Source organism: Sceloporus occidentalis, unplaced genomic scaffold (genome assembly GCF_023333645.1).
Source record: "Sceloporus occidentalis isolate IW3139 unplaced genomic scaffold, rSceOcc1.0.p SCAF_124, whole genome shotgun sequence".
In the NCBI taxonomy this organism is placed as follows: domain Eukaryota; kingdom Metazoa; phylum Chordata; class Lepidosauria; order Squamata; family Phrynosomatidae; genus Sceloporus; species Sceloporus occidentalis.
Genome location: NW_028317104.1, coordinates 1547273 through 1571715, shown reverse-complemented (window position 1 = coordinate 1571715; position 24443 = coordinate 1547273). Strand labels below are relative to the sequence as shown.

General features: G+C 39.6%; 1 protein-coding gene across 1 annotated transcript in view; it reads left to right on the top strand.

Moving 5' to 3' along the window:
• LOC149282011 (contactin-associated protein 1-like) overlaps nt 1–24443 on the top strand; it is a 101452-nt gene that overhangs the window by 56080 nt on the left and 20929 nt on the right. Inside the window, exons 22-29 of the mRNA XM_089498682.1 lie at nt 2262–2381; nt 2750–2953; nt 8767–8923; nt 14406–14533; nt 18283–18456; nt 20035–20253; nt 21977–22216; nt 22977–23204. Of these exons, the coding sequence (XP_089354808.1) occupies nt 2262–2381; nt 2750–2953; nt 8767–8923; nt 14406–14533; nt 18283–18456; nt 20035–20253; nt 21977–22216; nt 22977–23204 (1470 nt within the window). The remainder of the gene's footprint in view (nt 1–2261; nt 2382–2749; nt 2954–8766; nt 8924–14405; nt 14534–18282; nt 18457–20034; nt 20254–21976; nt 22217–22976; nt 23205–24443) is intronic.

The window sequence follows — 24443 nt, the reverse complement described above, 5'->3', positions numbered from 1 at the left end:
GTCCGCTCAAGGGGGCGGAGTCACGCGGAACAGTTCCCAGTGACAGTTAGAAGAGCACGTTGGAGGACAGCAGCAGTGAAGGATGGCAGCAAAAACGTAAGTATTAAAATTTTTTAAAAATAGTTGGGGTAATAGGCGGAAGGGGAGCCATATTCAAAGGGGGGGTGCATTGGGACAACAATTAAATACAAAATGGGGGTGGCTAGGGGTATAAGTACACAACAGGGTGGTTGGGGCACCACATAACTCAATACTCAAAGGTGCGGGGTGGGTGGCTGGGTTCAATATACATAGGTCATTAACAATGCAAAGGGGGCAGGGAGGGGGGCTGGCTGGGGACATCACATAAATCAATACACAAGGGTGTTGGGGCCACAAATCCACATGGGGCAATACACAAAGGGCATAATTTACAAAGGGGGCTGGCTGGGGGCATAAATCCACATGGGGCAATACACAAGGGTGTGGGGGGAAATACATTAAAACCAAAGCGGGGCTGGCTGGGGCATCAATACACAAGGGGGAAAAACAAACAGCAAACCAGTGTGGAAAGCATTTTGGATGTGGGTGTCAGTGTGGCAGAGCCTGTCCTGGTGTGTGTGTGTTTGGCTGTCTGTGTGGCAGAGCCTGTCCGTGTGTGTGTTTGGGTGTCGGTATGCCAAGGCCTGTTCTGGTGTGTGTGTTTGGCTGTCTGTGGCAGGGCCTGTCCTGGTGTGTGTGTGTTTGGGTGTCGGTGTGGCAGAGTCTGTCCTGGTGTGTGTGTCGGTGTGGCAGAGCCTGTCCTGGTGTGTGTGTGTTTGGGTGTCGGTGTGGCAGAGCCTGTCGTGTGTGTCTGGTTCTCAGTGTGGCAGAGCCTGTCCTGGTATCTGTGTGTCAGAGCCTGTCCTGGTGTGTCTGTTTGGGTGTCGGTGTGGCAGAGCCTGTCCTGGTGTGTGTGTTTGGGTGTCGGTGTTGCATGTATCGGTGTCGGGGCGAGCTGTTTGGGGACAAAATTGGCTCACGCTGGGCTGTTTGGAGACAAAGTTGGCTCACTCTGGAGTGTAATTTGTTAATGTGTATCCTGTGATCTATGCCTGTAATTTAGGGGGTTTTATCTAGGTGTGTATCCTGTGATCTATGCCTGTAATTTAGGGGGTTTTATCTATACCTTTAATGCTTAGTTGTTATGTGATTTCCAGTTGATCTGTACCTGCAAAGCTGGGTTTGTTTATTATTCTGTTGATCTGTATCTGCTATGCTATGCTTCCATACATTATTTGTGTATACCTGCAAATACAGGGTTTGTATTTCTTATTCAGTTGATCTATACATGCACATGCTGTTTACATGTGTTGTTTATTTGAGCTAAACTACAGGGAGTAAGTAGAAGATAGGTGTGGCTTAGTGAATGAGGGACAAAGGGACTCTGTGGATGATTACAGGGAGAGGACCTCTCAATGTCACAGTAGGGTCAGGAGGAGGGAAGACTGTACTGACTCTCACAGTCTTCCCTAATCAATGGTCAGTGTGGCAGAGGCCCAAGGAACTGCCTAGGGTCCAATTTTTCCACATATAAAAATTTTTTTGTTACAAAGATAAGCTGTTTTTTAATGTATTAAACATAAATTATTTTACTCCCAGTCCCATCACGTTACATAAATATGCTTTAGAAAATCAGGAAAACATGGGCATGGATGGTGTGCTGATTCGGTGGCACAATGGGCCACTTGACTAGACTTGCCCCCCAGGCCTTAGGCTGCCAGCCCTCCCCTGAGTTTGGGGAAGGCCCTTTTCTATTCCAGCATGACTGCACCCCAGTGTAAAGCAAGGTCTATAAAGACATGGTTGGATGGGTTTGGTGTAAGAACGTGACTGCCCTGCACAGGGCCCTGACCTCAGAGATTAACTGGAATGGAGATTGTGAGCCAGGCCTTCTCATCCAACATCAGTGCCTGACCTCACAAACACTCTACTGGATGAAAGCCTTCCCAGAAGAGTGGAAGCTCATAAAGCTGCAAAAGAGGGACCAACTACATATTAATGTCTATGTATTAAAGATGCAATGTCAGAAAAAGTCCCTGTTGGTGTAATGGTCAGGTGCCCCAATACTTTTGTCCATGTAGTTTATTGCTTACCCAGTAGTGATTTCCCAAATAAAAAAAAGTTGCAGATCACCTTTATCTTGATTAATATTTGGTATAGTTTGAGTCTCTGTTCATCATCCTACTTTAACCCTACTAAAAACAGCACTGTTCCTACATTCCTTCTGTCCAATTTCTCAGCACTTTACAGGGAAAACTGTGATGCATACAGAGTCAGTGGAAAATACTCTGGAAATTACACTGTGGATCCAGATGGCAGCGGGCCATTGAAACCGTTTACTGTCTACTGTGACGTCTCAGGTACGGTAATTATCTGAATTAATTGCTAATAATTTAATTTTATCCTCAGTTGATGGCCATACTGTGATATTTTACATAAACTTACTTTTAACTTCATAAGGTCTAGGAAATAGTTGATGCTATGAATACTTTTCTCCCATTCACATTTATCGTGAATACAGGAGAGGGCTTTACAAAAAAAGAAGGGGGGGGTAAATAAAACAAATACTGCCATACAGTATGTAATAGCACAATAGACAGTGAATATTTCTTCATAACACTCACAAACCCATTAAAATGAAAGTCTAGATTTTAGACAGGTCGTTGGATTTATCCTTTGGTCTCTGAAATGCATGTCATTTTGATGTCTCTTTTTCTTACTCCACTAGCAGAGAGAGCTTGGACCATTGTGCACCATGACCGGTATTACGCTACCAAAGTCTTAGGTTCTAGTCCAGACCAACCATACATGGGAGAGGTGCATTACTGGAACGCATCCTGGGGGGAGGTCTCTGCATTGGCAAATGGGTCTGAATACTGTGAGCAGCGAATTGAGTTTTCTTGCTACAAATCCAGGCTCCTTAATACACCTTGTAAGTAGGAAATACTACTTATACTATTCAGCTATTAATCAATAGTAACAACCAGGTTTACTGGTGAATGAAATGGATAATGAGTACCAGAGATTTTTAACTGTACAATTTTGTAACTGAAATTGGTGCAGTTTTAATATTTGGTTACATAATTCGTGTTTGAGTGACAAGATTAGTTAACCCCTTCATGACAATGGCTGATTTTATTTTTTGTACCCTTCGTGACAATGGCTGTTTTAACATTTCTGCGCTGCTTGTGTTTAGCTGTAATTTTCTTCTTTCCCGTTTACTGAACCCACACAAGTTATATATTGTTTTTTTCAGGACAAGAAGGGCTTTGTATTGATTGTATCATATTATTTACTATTAAAAAAAAAAAAAAAAAAAAAAAATATGGTGAAAAATTTAGAAAAAATGACTTTCTCTAACTTTTAGTTGAAAAATCTTTTACTCATCTATAAAAGGTAATGAAAAAAAACCTGCTAAATAGATTCTACTTTAGATTCGAGTTTAGAAATACCCAATGTTTTTATGTTTTTTTGCTTTTTTCTGCACGTTATGGGGCAAAAAGTACAGGTAGCGTTTTGCTATTTCAAAACCATTTTTTCCAAATCTGGTAATTCTTCCCCCATGTGCCATTTCGGTATGCTGGTATTTTAACTCTTTCCATGCACTAATTCTACCACCAGTTTTTTGCATTTTTTTTCACACACATTTTACTTTAGGTATGGATTAACAGGTCCTGGTATATGTCATTATCATAAAACACCCCAATATGTGTTCAGCAACATCACCTGAGTACAGCGACACCTCACATGAATGGGTTTGCCTGACTGAGGGGAAAAGGGCCACATTTGGGGCATGAGCATTTTTCAATGTTGAACTTTGGCATTTGGTGATCCACTGCCCATGCCCTATTTGGTACATCTTTGATCCCAGCTATTTCAGTATGACCATATATTTTTGAAGACTAGACACCCCAGGGTATTTCAAATGCTGGTATTTTAACTCTTTGCATGCACACATTTTACCACCAGCATTTTTTCAAAGTTTGCAGTAGTATTTTTTGTGTGTATTTTTCCCCACACACCTACTTTATGTATGAATTTACAGCTTTATTTCCTTTTTCTTTTCAACCTGCTCCCCCAGTTATGCACATCTGCCCCCTGGCTGGCCACTCTGCCCCAGAAATGCCTTATACCCCCTATATGCCACTGTGCCCCATGATATGCTTTTTAACCCTCTAAATGCCACTGTGCCCCATGATATGCCTTTTGACCCCCTATGTGCCACTCTGCCTCCAGAATTACCTTATACCCCTATATGACACTCTGGCATTTAGGGGGTTAAAAGGCATATTATAGGGCAGAGTGTCATATAGGGAGGTATAAGGCATTTCAGGAGGCAGAGTGGTGTATAGAGGGTTAAAAGGCATTTCACAGAGCACTCTGCCTCCAGAAATGCCTTATGCCCCCCATTTAACACTCCCTCCTCCAAACCTACTGGAGCTTCTGAGTCCCCGTTGCGTAGTCCGGGCAGCGTGTAGACCTCTATGCGATTCGCGTACACAACTTCTCTGACAGCGGGGGAAGGTCTGTGTGATGGATGCAGACAACCCCCGCCGCTAACCACACCTCCTCCCGGCTGCAGCGGAAGTTGTGTACGCGAATCGCGTAGAGCTCTACACGCTGCCCGGACTAAGCACCGGGGACTCAGAAGTACCGGTAAGTTGGGGGGGGCAGGAGAATTCAGGTCCCCTGCATCGCTGCGGGGGATCTGGATCTTAGTCTCATAGTCAGACCTATTTGAGGTCTGATTATAAGACGACCCCGATTATAAGACGAGGGGTATTTTTCAGAGCATTTGCTCTGGAAAAAACCTTGTCTTATAATCGAGCAAATACGGTATGTCCTTTTTGAATTCTATGGTTTTACAGATCAGGACATAATAACAATCATCGGTTCCTTAGCAGGTCTGAAAATTAGGTAAATACAGCCACAGATGAACAATAACACATGACACATTACACAGTGTCATGATTTATTCTACAAAAATAAAGCCAAAACGGAAAGTCAATGTGTGAAAAAACTATACACCCTTACTGCTACCATAGGAATTAAGATCTTAAGTAGCAGACAGGTGCTGCTAATTAAATGCTCTTGATTAATTGATCATCAGCAAGTGTGACCACCTCTATAAAAGCTGAAGTTTTAGCAGTTTGCTGGTCTAGAGCATATAGGTTAACACAAATAATGTCAAGGAGGAAAGATCATTGCAGCAATGATCTTAGAGAAGCAATTGTTGATGCCCATCAATCTGGGAAGGGTTGTAAGGCCGTTTCTAAATAAATGAAAGATTATTCAACAGTGGAAAACATTCAAGACAGTTGCCAATCTTCCCAGGAGTAAATGTCACAGCAAATTCACCCCAATACTCAGTCACCTTAAGGTCATTGAGTAGACCGCTAACTTGTCTAATGTGAGGCCATCTGTCCGATAGCTAAAGCTGACCGAAATTGGGTCATGCAACAGAGCAATAAGTGAACCAGCAAATCTACAACAAAATGGCTGGAAAAAAAGAAACACGGTGTTGCAATGGCCCAGTCAATGTCCAGATCTCAACCCTATTGAAATGCTGTGGCGGGACCTTATGCCCGCAAACCTCGCAAACCAACATTCATCCACAACGATGCAAGAGACTGATATAGTCTTAACCCCATAAGTACAATAGGGGTTCTTACTCGTAGTATGTTGTGGGACAATGGCTCATCTAATTTACTATAAAAAAAATATAAAATATGGGTATTTTTTGTTAAAGAATTACTTTTTCTAAATTTTTAAACAAAAAACTTTTACTCATCTGCAAAAACTCATGAAAAAAACTGCTAAAAAGATTCTACAATTTGTCCTGAGTTTAGAAATACCCAATGTTTTTTTGCTTTTTTCTGCATGTTATGGGGCAATAAGTACAGGTAGCGTTTTGCTATTTCAACATTTTTTCCATATCTGGTAATTCTTCCCCCCATGTGCCATTTCGGGTATCTTTGAAGCCGGCCAATGCAATTTACCCCATCAAATCATATATTTTTTAAAACTAGACACCCCAAGGTATTTTAAATGCTGGCATTTTAACCCTTTCCATGCACTAATTTTACCACCAGCCTTTGTGAAACTTCATGGTAGTAAATTTTTTTTAATTTTTTTTCATACACGTTGTACTTCAGGTATAAATTTATGGTATATGTCCGAGTCGAGCAACACCCCAATATGTGTTCAATACATGCATGAGTTTTTAGGGTTATTTGGGAGGTAAAAGGCCGCCTTTGTGAGGTGTGTATTTTTTTGCCATTTAGACATCTGATCCTACTGCCCCCATGTCCGATATTTGGGACATCTTTGAACCCGGCCTATTCGATTTGCCCCATCAACTCATGCATTTTTACTAGACACCCTATGGGCATTTGTAATGCCAATATTTTAACTCTTTCCATGCGGGAATTATTGTGAAGATAAAGAATTGTAGGACTTGCTTATTAAACTTTTTTTTTTTTTTTTTTTGGTGACAGTAGGGATTTTTACATGTTACCATATTTTTTTTAAAAAATGTAACATTTTTCAACTATATTTATTTTTTTTTTATTTTTTTTTTACTAATCACTCTGAGCTGGGCTCCACTGACCTTGCATGGTTGGATGCAGTACCTATCTGCTGGATAGACCCTCTGTGAACTCAGATCTATTGTTAATGCCACTGTGTGAATGATGGCAACATCATTTACAGGATGGCACTTGTGGTTGCTCTTCGGAGCAATCACAAGGCTATCGGGGTAGGGGGTAGTGTTACTGACGTGCCTCTATCGAGGCTTCCTAAGCTGTTTTAGCCCACCACCGCCACGATCTTTGATCCTCCCCGGATCCATGGTCAGCCTCAGCCGGCGATGCAGCTATTTAACGGCAGCCCGTACATGTACAGGCATTGTCGTTATGTTGCACGGCAACCCCGTACATGTACAGGCTTTGTCGTTAAGGGGTTAAAGAAAACGATTATTTCAAGTTATTGCTTTTAAAAGTTGATCAAGTTGACAATCTATTAAATCATAACGTGTACTTAATTTTTCACATGTGGCTTCTCCATTTTGGCTTTATTTTTGTTGAATAAGTCATTACACAGTGTAATATGTCATGTGTTGTTCACTTGAGGTTGTATTTGCCTATTTTCTTATACCTGCTAAAAACAGATAATTGCTATTATATCCTGATATGTTGTCAGACCCGGCGGGGACCACCTACCTCACTGCGGGGTCCGTCGCCTCGGACCGCGGTCCCCGTCGGCCAGCCTCCTTGCGACGTGGCCGCACGGTCCCAGGACCGTGCGCCACGTAGAGTCTCGGGTCCCTCGTTGCGGGACCCATCGGGCAGGAGGTCTACTCCTGCCCGCGGACCTCCCGATCACGGCACGGCACTGAGTCCCTGGTATCCTGAACTTTTGGCTTTCGTCTCCTGTTTATGCTGTCTGCGGCCTGCCTTGACCTTTGGACCGTGACCCCGACTATTCTCTTGGATTTGCCCCTTTTTGTACTGCGTTTCTGGACTTGGTGTAGTGGTGCCTGCGCCATGCTCCGTACCCCCCCACCTGACAAAGATTCAAAGAGGGTGTGCTTTCTTTTTCACACAGTTGTATTTGCTATGTGTCCAATCTGAAATGCAAGTTCAGGCAACTTTTCATCTTTTTTTTGCTCTACTGCAACTACACTAACTAGATAAACTATTTTTAGGACAAGTTAAGCTACTTATAGATATCTAATTTAAGGCAAAATATGCATAGAAACATAGCATTTGACAGATAAGAACCATTTGGCTAGTCTGCCCGTTTTTCCTGATGTATGGATTCCAACCCCAATCAGTCTTTACATAGTACATAAGGTTGAAAAAAGACCTAAGTCCATCAAGTTCTGCCATCAGGGGGAAAAATTCCTTCTTGGCTCCAAAAGGTATTCGGATTTCTCTTTGGATCAAGAAGCTCTAAAATATTCTATTTATAGCCCTGTATGTCATGCCTTTCTAAAAAAAAAATACCCAGACCCCTTTTGAAGGCATCTAATGTATTTGATACCACCACCTCCCTTGGCAGTAAATTCCATGCCTTTATTGTCCTTACTGTAAAGAATCTTTCTTAGTAGTCTATGACTCTCCGCTCTTCCAGTTTCCGAAGGTGACCTCTTATTCTTTGAACATTTCTGTTAATGAACAGGTCGCTGAAGAGCTCTTTATATTTGCCGTGCATATATTAATATAATGTTATCATATCCCCTTTTAAGACGCCGTTTTTCCAGTGTATATAATCTTAACTTTTTTAGTCTCTCTTCATAACTAGTATCTTCCAATCCCCTTATTCATTTTGTAGCCCTCCTTTGGACTTTTTCTAGTTCCATAATGTCCTTCCCATAGCCCAGTCCTATAGTCAGGATAGTTGTTATGCCTACACCATTCATGTTTATATTGCCTTACTGTAATAGCCTTAACCACTTCTGCTGAGAGACTGTTCCATTTATCTACCACCCTCTCTGTAAACTATAAACTTCCCTACATCAAATATAAACCTCTGACCTCTAGTTTTAGACTATGGCCTCTTGTCCATACATTTCCTCTTTTTTAAATGAGGTAGCAGGCAGACATATTGGCTTCAGCAGATTTTCTCTGTGGACCCTACCAAATAAAAACAGTCAGGGATAGGGACTTGCCGTTTACTGTTAATAAATAAATTAACAAAGAATATTCACATACTATCATCTATATTTTATCTTTATTATAACAGCTGGACTGCCTTACAGCTTCTGGATGGGGCGAAATAATGAAAGACATTTTTACTGGGGTGGCTCCAGTCCTGGAATTCAGAGGTGTGCTTGTGGCTTAGAGAAATCATGTGCTGATCCAAACCTCTTCTGCAACTGTGATGCTGATCACTTGCAGTGGTGAGTAGCAGGTGGCTGTGCTGAGATGTGAGATCCAGTATCTACCCTGTACCTTTTTTTATGAAACACAGCTACAGTCAATAAACTTGTACAAGTGAGATGGCCGACAGTTGGTCTATACCGAAATTATGAGGAAATAAACATGCAGCAAACCAAAGTATAGAACAAGTCTGCTTGTTAATTTTTAGTTTGTCAACTTAGAAGATTTGTTTTATGCATTATTCCATTGTAAAAAAACATCTACATTTATGTAATTTTTATTTGTTATGAATCTTTAAAAATGGAAGGAGGGTGCTCATAACATCTAGTTCTTCCTCATTAGTGCTCGACTGTCATGTTGGTTACTGGTTGGTTTAATGCTTTGACTGATTAAGATGTTCCCTGTCATGATGGTCCCTCTTTAGAAGCTTAATCTGTTTAGTGTACCTGACACACTCACTATACTGTACTCTGTGAGTACTTTAATAGACATTGGAGAGTGGGGAAAAGAGTGAATAAATATTCTGCAAACTCCCTCCATGAATTTCCATAAGAAACACAATGAAAACTTCTTTAGATCATGTCATTCTGTGCTGGTTTTTGAGACCTTTTAGCCTACTTCATTTTGCAAGACAGGTTCTATTTATTTGATGTTTAGATTCAACAGGGCTAGCAGTAATCATCCCTGGGTGTGTCTAGTGAAACTGAATCCAATCAATTCAATTTGGTTAACTGATTTTGTAACTAAGGGGGCAATTACTTTTTCACACAGAGCCAGGTAGGATTGATAGCTTTTTTCTTTCTATACATGCAATCATCATTTTGTGTTTACTCAGGTTATCTTTGTCTAAAATTAAAATTAGTCTGTTGGTCCGAAACACCTAATTATGATAAATATGCAAAAATTAAAGGAAATTGGGAGAAGGCAAATACTTCTTCACAGCACTGTATGTATATATAAAAAAATGTAATAGATTTAAAACAATCCAGCCATCATATGCACTATGCATATGGCAGCTGAGTGGTCCTTTTACCGTATTTGCTCGATTTATAAGACGAGGTTTTAGACATTTTTACTGGGGTGGCTCCAGTCCTGGAATTCAGAGGTGTGCTTGTGGCTTAGAGAAATCATGTGCTGATCCAAACCTCTTCTGCAACTGTGTTGTGAATCCTGCCGACTACGCCAATTGTTGTGAATCCTGCCGACTATGCCAATTGTTGCACAGATTGTGGCCTGATTCTAACTTTAAATTATTTAATTAAGGTAATCAGGGAACCTTAATAACAACAATAAAATGTATTTAATCTATATACACTCTGTATCTTGATATACAAATGGTATATAATATGAGGTATTCCAGTCGATCATATGGTGAGAAATACTTAAATACTGTGGTGAATGGTAATTATACTTTAATGATCAGCAGAATTAAAGTCACACACCAGTCTTAACAGATTGCAATAACATAACAATAATACTTAGCTTCGGTAGATGGTCAGCTTACAGAGATGATGAAGAAACCCAGCAAAACAATATCAAGTGGAACTCCGTTGGTCATAACGACTACTTGATGAAACGTTGGAAGGATTCCGGTCTATAACCCAGGGCGCTTACAAACAGGTGAAGCCCTCTGGATCCAGGCACCATCAAGCCCTGGATTGAAGTTCCTCTAGTAATATTTTGAAAATGTAAATTTCCTGCAAGAAATCACATATGTTAATATCCCGATCTTCTCACAGGTTTATTTCCTTTCTTTTTCTTTTCTTTTCATTTAGTATCGTCTCTTTTTTTTTTTCTCTCTGAAAAACAAATACTTTAAACAAATAGATTAGTACCATATGTTATAACAACAAATTAAAACAAATCTAGAAGAGCACACTAGTTTTCTTCTGATATAGCTATCTTTTTGTTTCCTAACATTCCTCTTATTCTGGACACTTCTGTCTTTATAGTGTCCAGTTCCTTCATATACACTGCTACTTTACGCTGTAGCTCATTTTCAAATCTTTCTTTCTGTGCCTTAATAAAATGGTAGGGAATCCAGGGCTTCATGTAGTCCTTCCTAGCACCATTACCTCTTCCATGAGATCCCCACCTAGCATAATTAAAACAACTCTTATCTCCCTGCCTCCAGCTATCAACCATGGGTCTTTCCTGAACATGGTGTCCTTTGGGAGAGTGAGAGTGGCAATTTCTGGCAAAATGTCCTATTTTACCACATGCAAAACATTTAAAGGCTTCCCTTTTACCTATTGGTCCTTGAAATTTGTGTAGTAGCCTGCTCTGATATAACTGTCTCTGAAGCGAAGGGCTTAATACAGACACAGGCTTTGCAATAATTTTGCAGTGATTTTGGATAATTTTATGATTACCATTACTTTGCTTCTCATCTAACACTTTGACTGCAGCAACAACATCATTTCTTTTATGTAGTTTTACATTTGACTTATTACTTATAGCTGTGCAATGCATACGATCAGCCTCCCTCTTACTGCAAGTTGCAAGGCTCCTAAATTTATTTTCATTAATCTTGTTAACAACTATAGTTGTACACTTATCTTCCAGCTGTGTAACCCGTGCAGCATTGCTATGCATATACTCTTTAGTCATTATCAACTCATCTTGCACATATTTTAACTCATTTTCTAATTCTAACCTCTTTTGCACTTCTTTCTGCAGTGCCTGCATAATAATCCATCCTGTCTCACTCGCAGCCTTTCGCTCATTCTTACCATACACACTCAGATTCAACCTCAAAGCGTGGTTCCCCAACTCTGTCCCAGTCTCAGGGTATATTGGGGCGGCATATTTAAACAACTCTTGAGCTACAGACTGCCAACAACCTAAACTTAGTTCCATACTTAGACCGTTCTTGCCTTCCCACAGCTGGTGATCTCTTTTTAAACAAAGCAAACATCTTAATACTAACACACCGTAACAACAAGCAAATATTACTGCAAAACAACAAAGCATTCTCCCAACAATCAAGTGGATCCTGCCGACTACGCGAATTGTTGTGAATTGTTGTGAATCCTGAACCACAACAATTGGCGTAGTCGGCAGGATTCACAACAAACTGTGATGCTGATCACTTGCAGTGGTGAGTAGCAGGTGGCTGTGCTGAGGTGCAAGATCCAGTATCTACCCTGTACCTTTTTTTATGAAACACAGCTACAGTCAATAAACTTGTACAAGTCTGCTTGTTAATTTTTAGTTTGTCAACTTAGATTTGTTTTATGCATTATTCCATTGTAAAAAAAACATCTACATTTATGTAATTTTTATTTGTTATGAATCTTTAAAAATGGAAGGAGGGTGCTCATAACATCTAGTTCTTCCTCATTAGTGCTCGACTGTCATGTTGGTTACTGGTTGGTTTAATGCTTTGACTGATTAAGATGTTCTCTGTCATGATGGTCCCTCTTTAGAAGCTTAATCTGTTTAGTGTACCTGACACACTCACTATACTGTACTCTGTGAGTACTTTAATAGACATTCTTCCAAAATAAAATAAAAATCTTATGTTGACAGAATCAGCTGCCCTGCTGCAACAGCTTGCATCCTCCTACAGAGCCTGACATTTCTTTTTCACCGATTGACTGGTTGAAGCAGCTAATCTGTGGCAGGAAAGTGCTGTTGGTAAAATCAGTGGGAGGACTCGGAAGAGACCCCACCCTGCAGCATTTTGCTGAACCAGTGCTGGTGCTGACAAGAGGTGAGCATCTCGCATCCAGGAAGATATGTTCACCTGGACCCATACCCTGCATAGCATTTAGCTGGAGAGTGGGGAAAAGAGTGAATAAATATTCTGCAAACTCCCTCCATGAATTTCCATAAGAAACACAATGAAAACTTACCGTAAGACGACCCTGATTATAAGACGACCCCCCAAAATCTGAATATTAACTTAGGAAAAAAAAGCCTGAATATAAGACGACCCTAAAGGAAAAAAGTTTTACCAGTAAATGTTAATTCATTTTTAAATAAAAGCTATGATTGAGAAAAATATTTTTTTTTGTTTTTCTTTCCTTGTATTTTCCAACCTGTCCCCCAGTTACGCACATCTGCCCCCAGGCTTGCCACACCAATATGGCACTGTGGCCCATGATATGCCTTTTAACCCTCTATATGCCACTGTGCCCCATGGTATGCCTTTTGACCCCCTATGTGCCACTCTGCCTCCAGAAATGCCTTATACCCCTATATCCCATTCTGGCATTTAGGGGGTTAAAATGCATATTATGGGGCAGAGTGGCATATAGGGAGGTATAAGGCATTCCAGGAGGCAGAGTGGCATTAAGGGAGTTAAAAGGCATTGTATAGAGCACTCTGCCTCCAGAAATCAGACATTAGAAGACGACCCCGATTAGAAGACGAGGGGTATTTTTCAGAGCATTTGCTCTGAAAAAAACCTCGTCTTATAATCGAGCAAATACGGTAAAAGGACCACTCAGCTGCCATATGCATAGTGCATATGATGGCTGGATTGTTTTAAATCTATTACATTTTTTTATATATACATACAGTGCTGTGAAGAAGTATTTGCCTTCTCCCAATTTCCTTTAATTTTTGCATATTTATCATAATTAGGTGTTTCGGACCAACAGACTAATTTTAATTTTAGACAAAGATAACCTGAGTAAACACAAAATGATGATTGCATGTATAGAAAGAAAAAAGCTATCAACCCTTCCTGGCTCTGTGTGAAAAAGTAATTGCCCCCTTAGTTACAAAATCAGTTAACCAAATTGAATTGATTGGATTCAGTTTCACTAGACACACCCAGGCATGATTACTGCCAGCCCTGTTGAATCTAAACATCAAATAAATAGAACCTGTCTTGCAAAATGAAGTAGGCTAAAAGGTCTCAAAAACCAGCACAGAATGCCATGATCTAAAGAAGTTCAAGAACAGAGGGGAAACAAAGACATCTATCAGATTGGTTATCCTATCCTAACCACAGGGAGGTAACTTGGAGCAGTGGTGAACTTTCCCAGGAGTGGCTGGCCCACCAAAATAGCTTATTGAAGACTAATCCAAGAGGTCACAAAAGAACCTAGATTAACATGTAAAGAAATGCTGCAGACCTCTGTTGTCCTAGTTAAGGTCAGTGTTCACAATTCCATGAGAGGAAACAGTTGCAAGGTGAAAACCACTGCTGACCAAAAAGAACACAAAGACATATATCACATTTGCCAAAAAAACATCTTGATAACCCCCAAAACTTTTTGGGATAATATTCTGTTGGCTGATGAGTCAAAAATTGAACTTTTTGCTTCAGATTGATGCTGTTTTGAAGGCAAAGGGTGGTCACACCAAATATTCAATTCCATGTACAAGGATAAAATGCGGTGAATACAGGTTATACGTTTCACTGGGTCTCTATTCATAACACAGAACGTACCTCTAAAACAAATGGTGTAAAAAAAATGTTATGTATCACTATATGTAGAGACAATATGTCAGAAACAAATCATTATTAATGCTTTCTCTTTTATTTAGGAGATACGACAAAGGGATACTCAGCTATCGTGACCATTTACCAGTAACACAAGTGGTCTTGGGAGACACTAACCGCTCCAGCTCAGAGGCTTGGTTTTCTGTAGGACCCTTACGTTGCTATGGAGACCGTAAGAAACTAGACTTACAGATTTAATCAATAAAGCTGACTACAAAGCTTGGTACTCAGTAGAAGTGACATGTACCTCCCATTAAAAAAAATATGCCAAGATTCTGCACAGTTAATTGGCTTGGGATTCTTTCCATAGTTTAGTATGTAGAATCATGACAATTGTATTAAGTTTACTGTAGCATGTAGTCTTGTTGCTGGATCATTTTCTTGAAGTGAGTCTGAGAAGTGTGTGTTTGGGTGTGTTTAAAATAAATAATTACTATGCTTGTTTTAAGGTTTATTTACTTTTTAGGGTTAGGCAAATAAAGGCTTTGTGACAGACAATTACCTAAATGTCCTATATGCGGCAAGAAATAATTTTTCTTTCTTGGGGCTGCTGAGTGTCTGCCTCCCACAGTGTTAAGGTCTCACTTTATTAATGAAAAAATATCAAAATATAAAATACTACCTGACATGTAAATAACATTGTAATAAATATTTCAAAGGTACATAACTGAGTTACAATATAACAAGTACATAAGTAATACATTACAAATACACAATAGCCAGAAGAGATCAGAGATCCATCTAATTTAATTTAAATTCTTCCTTTAAGAGAAAGTATTAAGATTTAAATGTTCCAGCTTCTGAACCCATTCATCCCACATTAAATATTTGGTATTTGATGCATTATTTATTTCATTTATCACCTTTTGCTTGAACTAAAAGAAATTAAAAGAAAAGGATTAGCTCTATTATTTCTATTAGTTCTATTTTTATTTGTAGCCACCAAACAGTGTGTAACTATATACTGTATTTGTTTACTCTGTTTATCTGCAGAAGGGCAATTTCATTTTTTTATTTGGACCTATAATATCGATTCTTTTTCAACATATCGTATACGATATCCCATGGTGGTTTAATCAATTCACATCTCCACCAATCACGTAAATAGGAACCTTCTCTTTTGTTGCATCTCGAACAGATGTACCACCTGTTTGTTACCTCAAATTGCATTTCTACCAGGAAAAGACCATGAACCTTTTTTTTCACTGTATCCAAAGAAGAAAAACAATCCACTAAATGAATGGATCTATTCATATCATTTTCACATTTCCCAATTACAGGGAAATATCATATCTTTAAAATGTAAAAAATCTATGCACTTACCTTACAGAACCTTTTCTACCTTTCTATTATAAAATATACTGTATTTGCTCGATTATAAGACAAGGTTTTTTCAGAGCAAATTCGAGGTCATCTTATAATCAGGCCTCAAATAGAGGTCTGACTACAAGACTAAGATCCAGATCCCTTGCAGCGCTGCAGGGGACCCGAATCCTTCTCTCCGGCAGCTTCTAAAGGGCTTCTATGATGACCAGCAGCAGCGGAGGTTATCTGCATGCATCTTGCGGACGTTCACCGGCTGCCAGAGAGAAGAATCCCCCGCAGCGCTGCAGGAGACCTGGATCTTCCTCTCTGGCAGCCAGTGAACATCTGCGCGATGCGTGGAGAACCTCCTCTTCTACCCGACACTTCTGCCGGGGTTTCTATGACGGAGCACCGGTGTGACTGACCTTCCAGTCCTCAGTCATAGAAGTTCTGGGTAGCAGCGGAGGTTGACTACGTGCATCGCAGATGTTCACCGGCTGTCCCCACTTGACACCAGGCGGTCTGGACAATGGGAGACAAGTCTAGGAATGCATCGGTAAGTTGGGGGGGGGGGGATAGTTGGGGAATAAGGCATATCAGGGGGGGCAGAGTAGCATATAGGTGGCATTAAGCATATCGGGGCAGAGTGGCTTATCAGGGAGGCAGAGTGGCATATAGGGGGGTATAAGGCATAACTGGGGGCCAGGTTGGCAAATAAAAGGAAATAAAAATAAAAAATGCATTTTCCTCAATCTCAATATATTAAATATGAAATAATAGTTTACATGTGAATTAATATAGGGTAGTCAAGCCTTTTCTTTGTTTTCTAAATTGATATTGACATTTTGGGGGGGGTCTTCTTATAATCACGGTTGTCTTATAACCAAGCAAATACGGTATGTTCCAAGCAAATCTCCTACGTATTGATGTTTAGACAATTTTTTTTTTTACTCTCAAATAATTAAGCAGTTCTCGGTTAGGTAGCTGAAATTCAAACTAATTCGAGGGAAAGACATCCAATCATGAAAAAGGTTTTGTTGCTGGTTTTGTTAGTGTCATTACTCCACTATTTTTAAATGACTGATCACATTTATTTTCAGGGTTAGACAAATAATTTTCATTAGGAATTCTGCAAGCCTTGTTACAATCCTTTTCATGGTCTCACTTTGTCTACATACAGTGGGGCAAAAAAGTATTTAGTCAGCCACCAATTGTGCAAGTTCTCCCACTTACAAAGATGAGAGAGGACTATAATTTTCACCATAGGTACACTTCAACTATGAGACACAGAATGAGACAACTGTTACCTTGCAGGCGGTTCCGACGTTCCAGCGTTGCCGCGAGCAGGGGAGCCGAGACGCAGCCCGCGCGTTCAGCCCCCTGCTCGTTCTGTTCGCGGGAAGACGCATTGTGGTCCATCCGGCCGTTAGACGCGCGCCCCCATGTGGTGATCTGAGGTTAGACGGGACGCGCGCGAACGGCTATCTCATGAATATTAATGCCGCGTCTTAAAGGGGTGCTTATCTCTTTTCCTCCTCCCCCTAATTTAGGGGGTAGGAGGATCCTGAGCTAGCTAGAGGACTATTTTAACCTTCAGTCTGCATGTACCCCTTGTCTGTGATAGTGCCTTTATTGCCTTCACTAGCGTTCCAGAAACGTATTTGCCTTTTCGTTGCCTGAACTTTGCTTGAACCTGACCATCCGTTGTTTGCTGCCTGCCTCGACCTCTGCTCGTGACCCCGACTATCCGTTGTTTGCCGCCTGCCCCGACCTCTGCTCGTGACCCCAGCTATCCGTTGTTTGCTGCCTGTCCTGACCTCTGCTTGTGACCCCTTTGGACCAAAGGTTTTCTGTGGGGTTGGGATCTGGAGACTGGCTAGGCCACTCCAGGACCTTGAAATGCTTCTTACGAAGCCACTCCTTCGTTGCCCGGGCGGTGTGTTTGGGATCATTGTCATGCTGAAAGACCCAGCCATGTTTCATCTTCAATCTTCAAGGTATGGTGTTCTTTGGATGCAACTCAGCATTCTTTCTCCTCCAAACACGACGAGTTGAGTTTCTACCAAAAAGTTCTACCTTGGTTTCATCTGACAATATGACATTCGCCCAATCCTCTTCTGGATCATCCAAATGCTCTCTAGCAAACTTCAGACGGGCCCGGACATGTACTGGCTTAAGCAGGGGGACACGTATGGCACTGCATGATTTGAGTCCCTGGCATCGTAGTGTGTTACCGATGGTAGCTGTTAAGTTTTAAAGAGAGGTCACAAGGTGTACTATGCTTGTAAATGTATACGTTAGCACAATGAAAGATGTTGGAGTAAAAAATGTAATATACTAACTAATATTATGATACATTGCTGTATTCTAACAAAACAAGATGCATCACAAATGTTAATTTTGGTTAAAATAATTTAACCAAAACTCTGCACAGCTGTATATAGTACTTTTTATATATGTTTTTACCAGGGACTTTTGCTTTTTAAATCAAATGATTTGAACTCAAAATTTATTTTTTATATATGGGCTGCAGGGACAGTATAGTCATAATTTCTATTTTAGGCAATTAACAATGAATTGGATCCAAGTTGTTTTGTGTTTAATTTTAAATTTTAGGAAACACATGGAACACAGTAACGTTCATGAAAGGTGCCAGTCTCATATTTCCAACCTTCAAACCAGACACTAGCATTGATATCTCATTTTACTTTAAAACTACTGCTTCATCTGGGACCTTCTTGGAAAACACAGGGCACAGATGCCGTAATTTCATCAGAATTGAACTGAACAGTAAGTTGTTGAGATATGTTTACAAGAAACAATTCTAAACAAGCTATAAATACATTCTGATTCGAAAGTGCTTTTTGAATTAACATGAGTAGTATAAATTCTTATTCTTAACAAAACATTTTAAGATACTATAGTAGGTGAAGGGAGAGAGAAGGTGTTTTCTTGTATAAGATTATGTAGCTGCTGCCTTAAAACACCAAAGATATGGCTTCTCTATGCACACAATAAAACAAATATAGAAACAGTAATTGATGGGAGCGCTTAAGGAGTTAAATATTTAAACTTGGACAGTAGAACAATTGTGCATTTAAAAAAGTACAAGGCAGGACTAAAACTAAAACAATTTAATAATTAAGCAAGCTTCTTTAAATAATGTATCGAAAAATCAACATACGCCATAATATTTTTTTTTAATTCCAAACAAGGTTCACATATATAGTTATAGATGTGTGAACATTGTTTGGAAACTGTTTATTATGGTGTATGTTTATTTTTAGATACATTGTTTATTTACAGAATATTTTTTATTTATTAAATTGTTTTAGTTTTATAGACCCTTTCCTGTACTTTTTACATTTATATATATATATATATACGATTGTTCTACTGTCTGAGTTTAAATATTTAACTCCTTAAGCACTCCCACCAATTACTCTTTCTATATTTTAAGATACTATGCCCAATATATCATTTATTTTACCTTATGTCAACTATTTTATAATACTCAACATGTCAATGGCCCTACCTGAATATGCCTGCTCATTAAATTACCTTGTGTGCAAAAAACAGAACTAGAAATCTTTTCGAAGTAAGAAATATAAGCTTTATTTTTCTTCATGCAGATATGCCAACCGGCTCAAGAATTTCACATTGAGAGGCTCTTAATCATAGGCCTAGGATTAAGCCCCCCTCTATGCACAACATGTGTGAGGCAGTTGATAGATCTGAGTCATGGGCTTGTTAGTATTACTGTTTTGTGCTTGAAGAAAAATAAACTTACATTTACCATGACGCCGCGTGACCCCACTCTGCCTCTTCAAAAAAATTAAAGAGATAAAGAGGCAAGTTTGGAAGTCAGGACTTACCTCTTTATCTCTTTAAGTGCATTTGTATGGCTTTGGGGTGGCAATAAAAGGGCTGGCCCTCCTTCTGCAGCCGACGGTTGGAGGGAGATCTCCCCAACTGGCTCTGCTCCTCCAACAGTAAGCGGGCTAGCCCACCTACTAACATACCCAGACACTAACATACCCACTAAGAGATGCTAACAAATCCACTCAGACACTAACATACACAGTCAGAAACACACACTCAAGCAACTCACACTTCGCTCACCGCAATACCTCAGTGTCGATGATGTGGCCTACAGTCTCAAGAGTAAAAATTGTTATAGCTAAGATAGAATGTGTATTATGTATGTAAAAATAGGATTTCCTAATTGCTGAAATTTCAACACATCCTTTGTGGACATCTCATTTTTTCCCCTTTACCATTTTTTCATGCATTATATTACTCTGTGGTAACATGGAACTTGAAATTATATTTTGTATCACAAGACTCCCCATTTGTTGTTTTATCCAGCGACAAATGAGTTGGCATTTATTTATGATATTGGCAATGGCCATGAAAATGTAACTGTGAAATCGCCCCTACGATTTAATAATGATGAATGGCACCAAGTAAAGGCTGAGATCAATGTCAAGTTAGCACGACTCAAGGTGGATCATTTGCCATGGGTTATTCGCAGATTTCCTCTTCAGACTTACATCAACATTTCGTATGATCGACCTCTCTATGTAGGTGAGTTAGCAGCTTCTTTGGTCAGAAAAGTTAAATTTTAACCAACTACTGCTACAATAGTGCTTCATTAAGGGGAAATTCTAAACAGTAAATGAAAGGTATTGCTGAACCTTATAAATGTATATTCTTGATACAATCATTTTATTGATGTAATATAAAATACTAACATGAAAGATTGCTGAACCTTATAAATGTATATTCTTGATACAATCATATTATTGATGTAATATAAAATACTAACATGAAAGGTATTGCTGAACCTTATAAATGTATATTCTTGATACAATCATATTATTGATGTAATATAAAATACTAACATGAAAGGTATTGCTGAACCTTATAAATGTATATTCTTGATACAATCATTTTATTGATGTAATATAAAATACTAACATGTTTGTTTTTTTACTTTAAAATTGATATTAATTACAGAATGCAGTATATACACTCACTGGCCACTTTATTAGGTACACCTGTTTAAATGTTTGTTAACAAAAATAGCTGCAACTCAATGCATTTAGGCATGTAGATGTGATCAAGACAACTTGCTGAAGTTCAAACTGAGGATCAGAATAGGGAAGAAAGGGGATTTAAGTGACTTTGAACGTGGCATGGTTGTTGGTGCCAGACAGGCTGGTCTGAGTATTTCAGAAACTGATGATCTACTGGGATTTTCACGCACAACCATCACTAGGGTTATAGAGAACGGTCTGAAAAAGAGAAAATATCCTGTGAGCAGCAGTTGTGTGGACGAAAATGCCTTGTTGATGTCAGAGGTCAGAGAAAAATGGGCAGACTGGTTCGAGATGACAGGCAACAGTAACTCGAATAACCAACTGTTACAACCAAGGTATGCAGAATACCATCTCTGAACTCACAACACATCAAACCTTGAAGCAGATGGGCTACAGCAGCAGAAAACCACACTGGGTGCCACTCCTGTGTCAGCTAAGAACAGGAAACTGAAGCTACAATTCGCACAGGCTCACCAAAACTGGACAGTGGGAGACTGGAAGAACGTTGCCTGGTCTAATGAGTCTCAGTTCCTGCTATGACATTCAGATGGCAGGGTCAGACGTTGGCTTCAACAACATAAAAGAATGGATCTATTGGCATACTTTGGGCCCCTTAGTACCAATTGAGCATCATTTAAATGTGACAGCCTACCTGAGTATTGTTGCTGACTATGTCCATCCCTTCATGACCATCTTCTGATGGCTACTTCCAGCAAGATAACGCACCATGTCACAAAGCTTACATCATCTCAAGCTGGTTTCTTTAATATGACAATGAGTTCACTGTACTCCAATGGCCTCCAGTCACCAGATCTCAATCCAGTAGAGCACCTTTGGGTTGTGGTAGAACGGGAGATTTGCATCATGAATATGCATCTGACAAATCCGCAGCAACTGGGTGATGCCATCATGTCCATATGGACCAAAATCTCTGAGGGATGTTTCCAGCACCTTGTAGAATGTGAAGAATGAAGGCAGAAGGCAAAAGGGGTCCAACCGAGTACTAGCAAGGTGTACCTAATAAATTGGCCAGTGAGTGTACAGCGTATAAAAATGTTCGATAGTAAGTTCTTCTCCCAGTGACATAAAGGGTAACCGAGGCATATGTTTATCAAGTTCTCCTACTTAAACATTCCTTTTCTTTCAAGTGATAGAAGAAGGCAAATTATTCTCATTAAACTACATTGTACTACCCTCTCTTAATATAGGCTCTGCTGAGTACAAGCTTAAACCTTTCATTGGTTGCCTCCGTGCTTTGCGTATGAATGGAGGGACACTGGATTTAGAAGGGAAAGCCAATGAGACATTAGGTGTGAGAACCAATTGCACAGGCTACTGTCAGAAACCACGGGTAGAGTGTCAGAATGGTGGCCGGTGTGTGGAAAGGTACAATCACTACACCTGTGACTGCAATGGGACAGGTTTTGAAGGACTGTTCTGTAACAGAGGTAATAACAAAGACCTTACTATTTATTGCTTCAGTGTTTATTAATACAATTCTTAGTAAAAATTTACTATATATAAGACAGATGTGGTTCCAGAGAGGTACAGAAAGCACAGAGTGAGATAAAGTTATAAATACAAAATGCATGCACTCCGCATTCAGATCTTATTACTCAGTCAAAACCCTGGTGGTGAAGTCCAAAAAGAAAAAGAGGCACTCACAGGATTTCAAACATTTGATATATACACATATATATATATATATATATATATATATATATATATATATATATATATATATATATATATATATATATATATCACATATATTCTATTCTCTATTCACTGAAGCAGAAGTTGGCAGGGGTGTTTGTAAGAGAAATGCCATTTCAACTTGTACATCGCTATGCATTATAAAGGTCCAGTGAGCTTCTGTAGCTGGAAGAGATAAGCTGTCTTCCTATAGTGCTTAGTTAAATCAGTGAGATTCCCACAGTCCCCATACACATTGAATTATTCATTATGTAGTGCCAGCTCAGTCTTTGTGATGGAGACACTTGCTAGTATTGGCCCTTTATAATAATAGTGAATAAACCCCAAAGACTGACAGGATTTCTTATTATTTATTCTGGATGATTTCAGTGTCATTATCCCTTATTTTCATTGTAGTGGTCATCTGAAGCCAAATGTCTTATCTTTGCTAATTCAATGCTCTGAATCACTTTTCACTAAATACTTTTTCTCCTACTTCTTTATTTTATCCAGATATTGGTGCATATTTTGAAGCTGGGACATGGGTGAGATACAATATTCTGTCAGTAGCCATGGTGGCTGCCAAGGAGTTTGCTAATCTTACAGACCTTCCACTCCTTGTGAGCAATCTGACCCGCGATGAGATCTCATTTAGTTTCAGGACATCAATAGCACCAGCTGTTCTTCTGTATGTCAGTTCATTTGCCAGTGATTACATAGCCATTCTCCTCAAGCCAGATGGTGGGTATGATCTACTTTATTTTTGTCATGTTTCAAAAAAGTTCCATGCACAGTCTTCAGCCGTAGGTGATACCTTTTTTACATAAGGTTTTAGGACCTCAGAGGTCTCGTCTAAAGATAGAAAGGTAATTCAGCCTGAAAAAAGCGCCTCTGAGGTTCGGAAAGCCTCTCCGTCTTTTTCTATGATTAAGACTGAAGATGATTCTACTTTCTATTGGACAAATAAGGCTTTATCCATTGTCCTTATGGAAAGCTTGCGTTACTGGATGATTAGTGCCCCCCAATGATAACTTTGAAGAAATGGCACTCTGCTACTGTTATACAGGCTGTACACTCACTACTTTACATTGTAGCTGAGAGTCATTACTTCTGTGTTGTCACATGAAAAGATATAATAAAATATTTACAAAAATGTGAGGTGTACTATATATATATACACATACACACACATTAGACCCTGCTGACAATACATTTGGTATTAAAAAAAATTGGACCCTACCCAAACATTTCCTTGGGTCCCACTCTGCGTTCTCCCATCACTTCCCCCGCTCCCGCACCAAAACAAATATTTGCCTCACTGACTGCAGATTAAGAGAAGACTGTAAGAGTCATTGCAGTCTCCCCTTCTTCTTACCCTACCATGACATTAAGAGGTCCTCTCCCCTGTAATCATCCCCAGAATCCCTTTGTCCCCTCATTCATTAAACCACACCTCTCTCTTATATACTCCCTGTAGTTCAGGTATAGATCAAATAAACACATAAAACAGCACTTAGCTGTATAGATCAATTGAAATTCACGTGGTCTGGAATGCCCTCCCTCGGTCAATCCGTCTCTCCCCCTGCCTTTATTCCTTCAAAAAATCCCTCAAGACCCACTTCTTTAAGGATGCTTACAACATAGCACATTAATGCCTCCCATATTCCTTTAGCTCACCTTTTCTAGTCCCTCTCCTGCAATAGTTTTAATAGTGTGGCTGGTCTATCCCTAACAACGGCACTTTTACCTATTGTGTAATAAACCCTAAATCCCTCTAGACAGTAAGCTCGTTTGAGCAGGGCCCTCCTCAGCTGTTGTCTCTGTTAGTCAATTTGTTATGTTATATACTACTTGTTATGTCCTGTCTACCCATTGTACAGCGCTACGGAATTTGATGGCGCTATATAAAACAATAAATAATAATAACGTGAACTCAGCACTGAAGGTATAGATCCCAATAAACAAAATCAGATATACAAG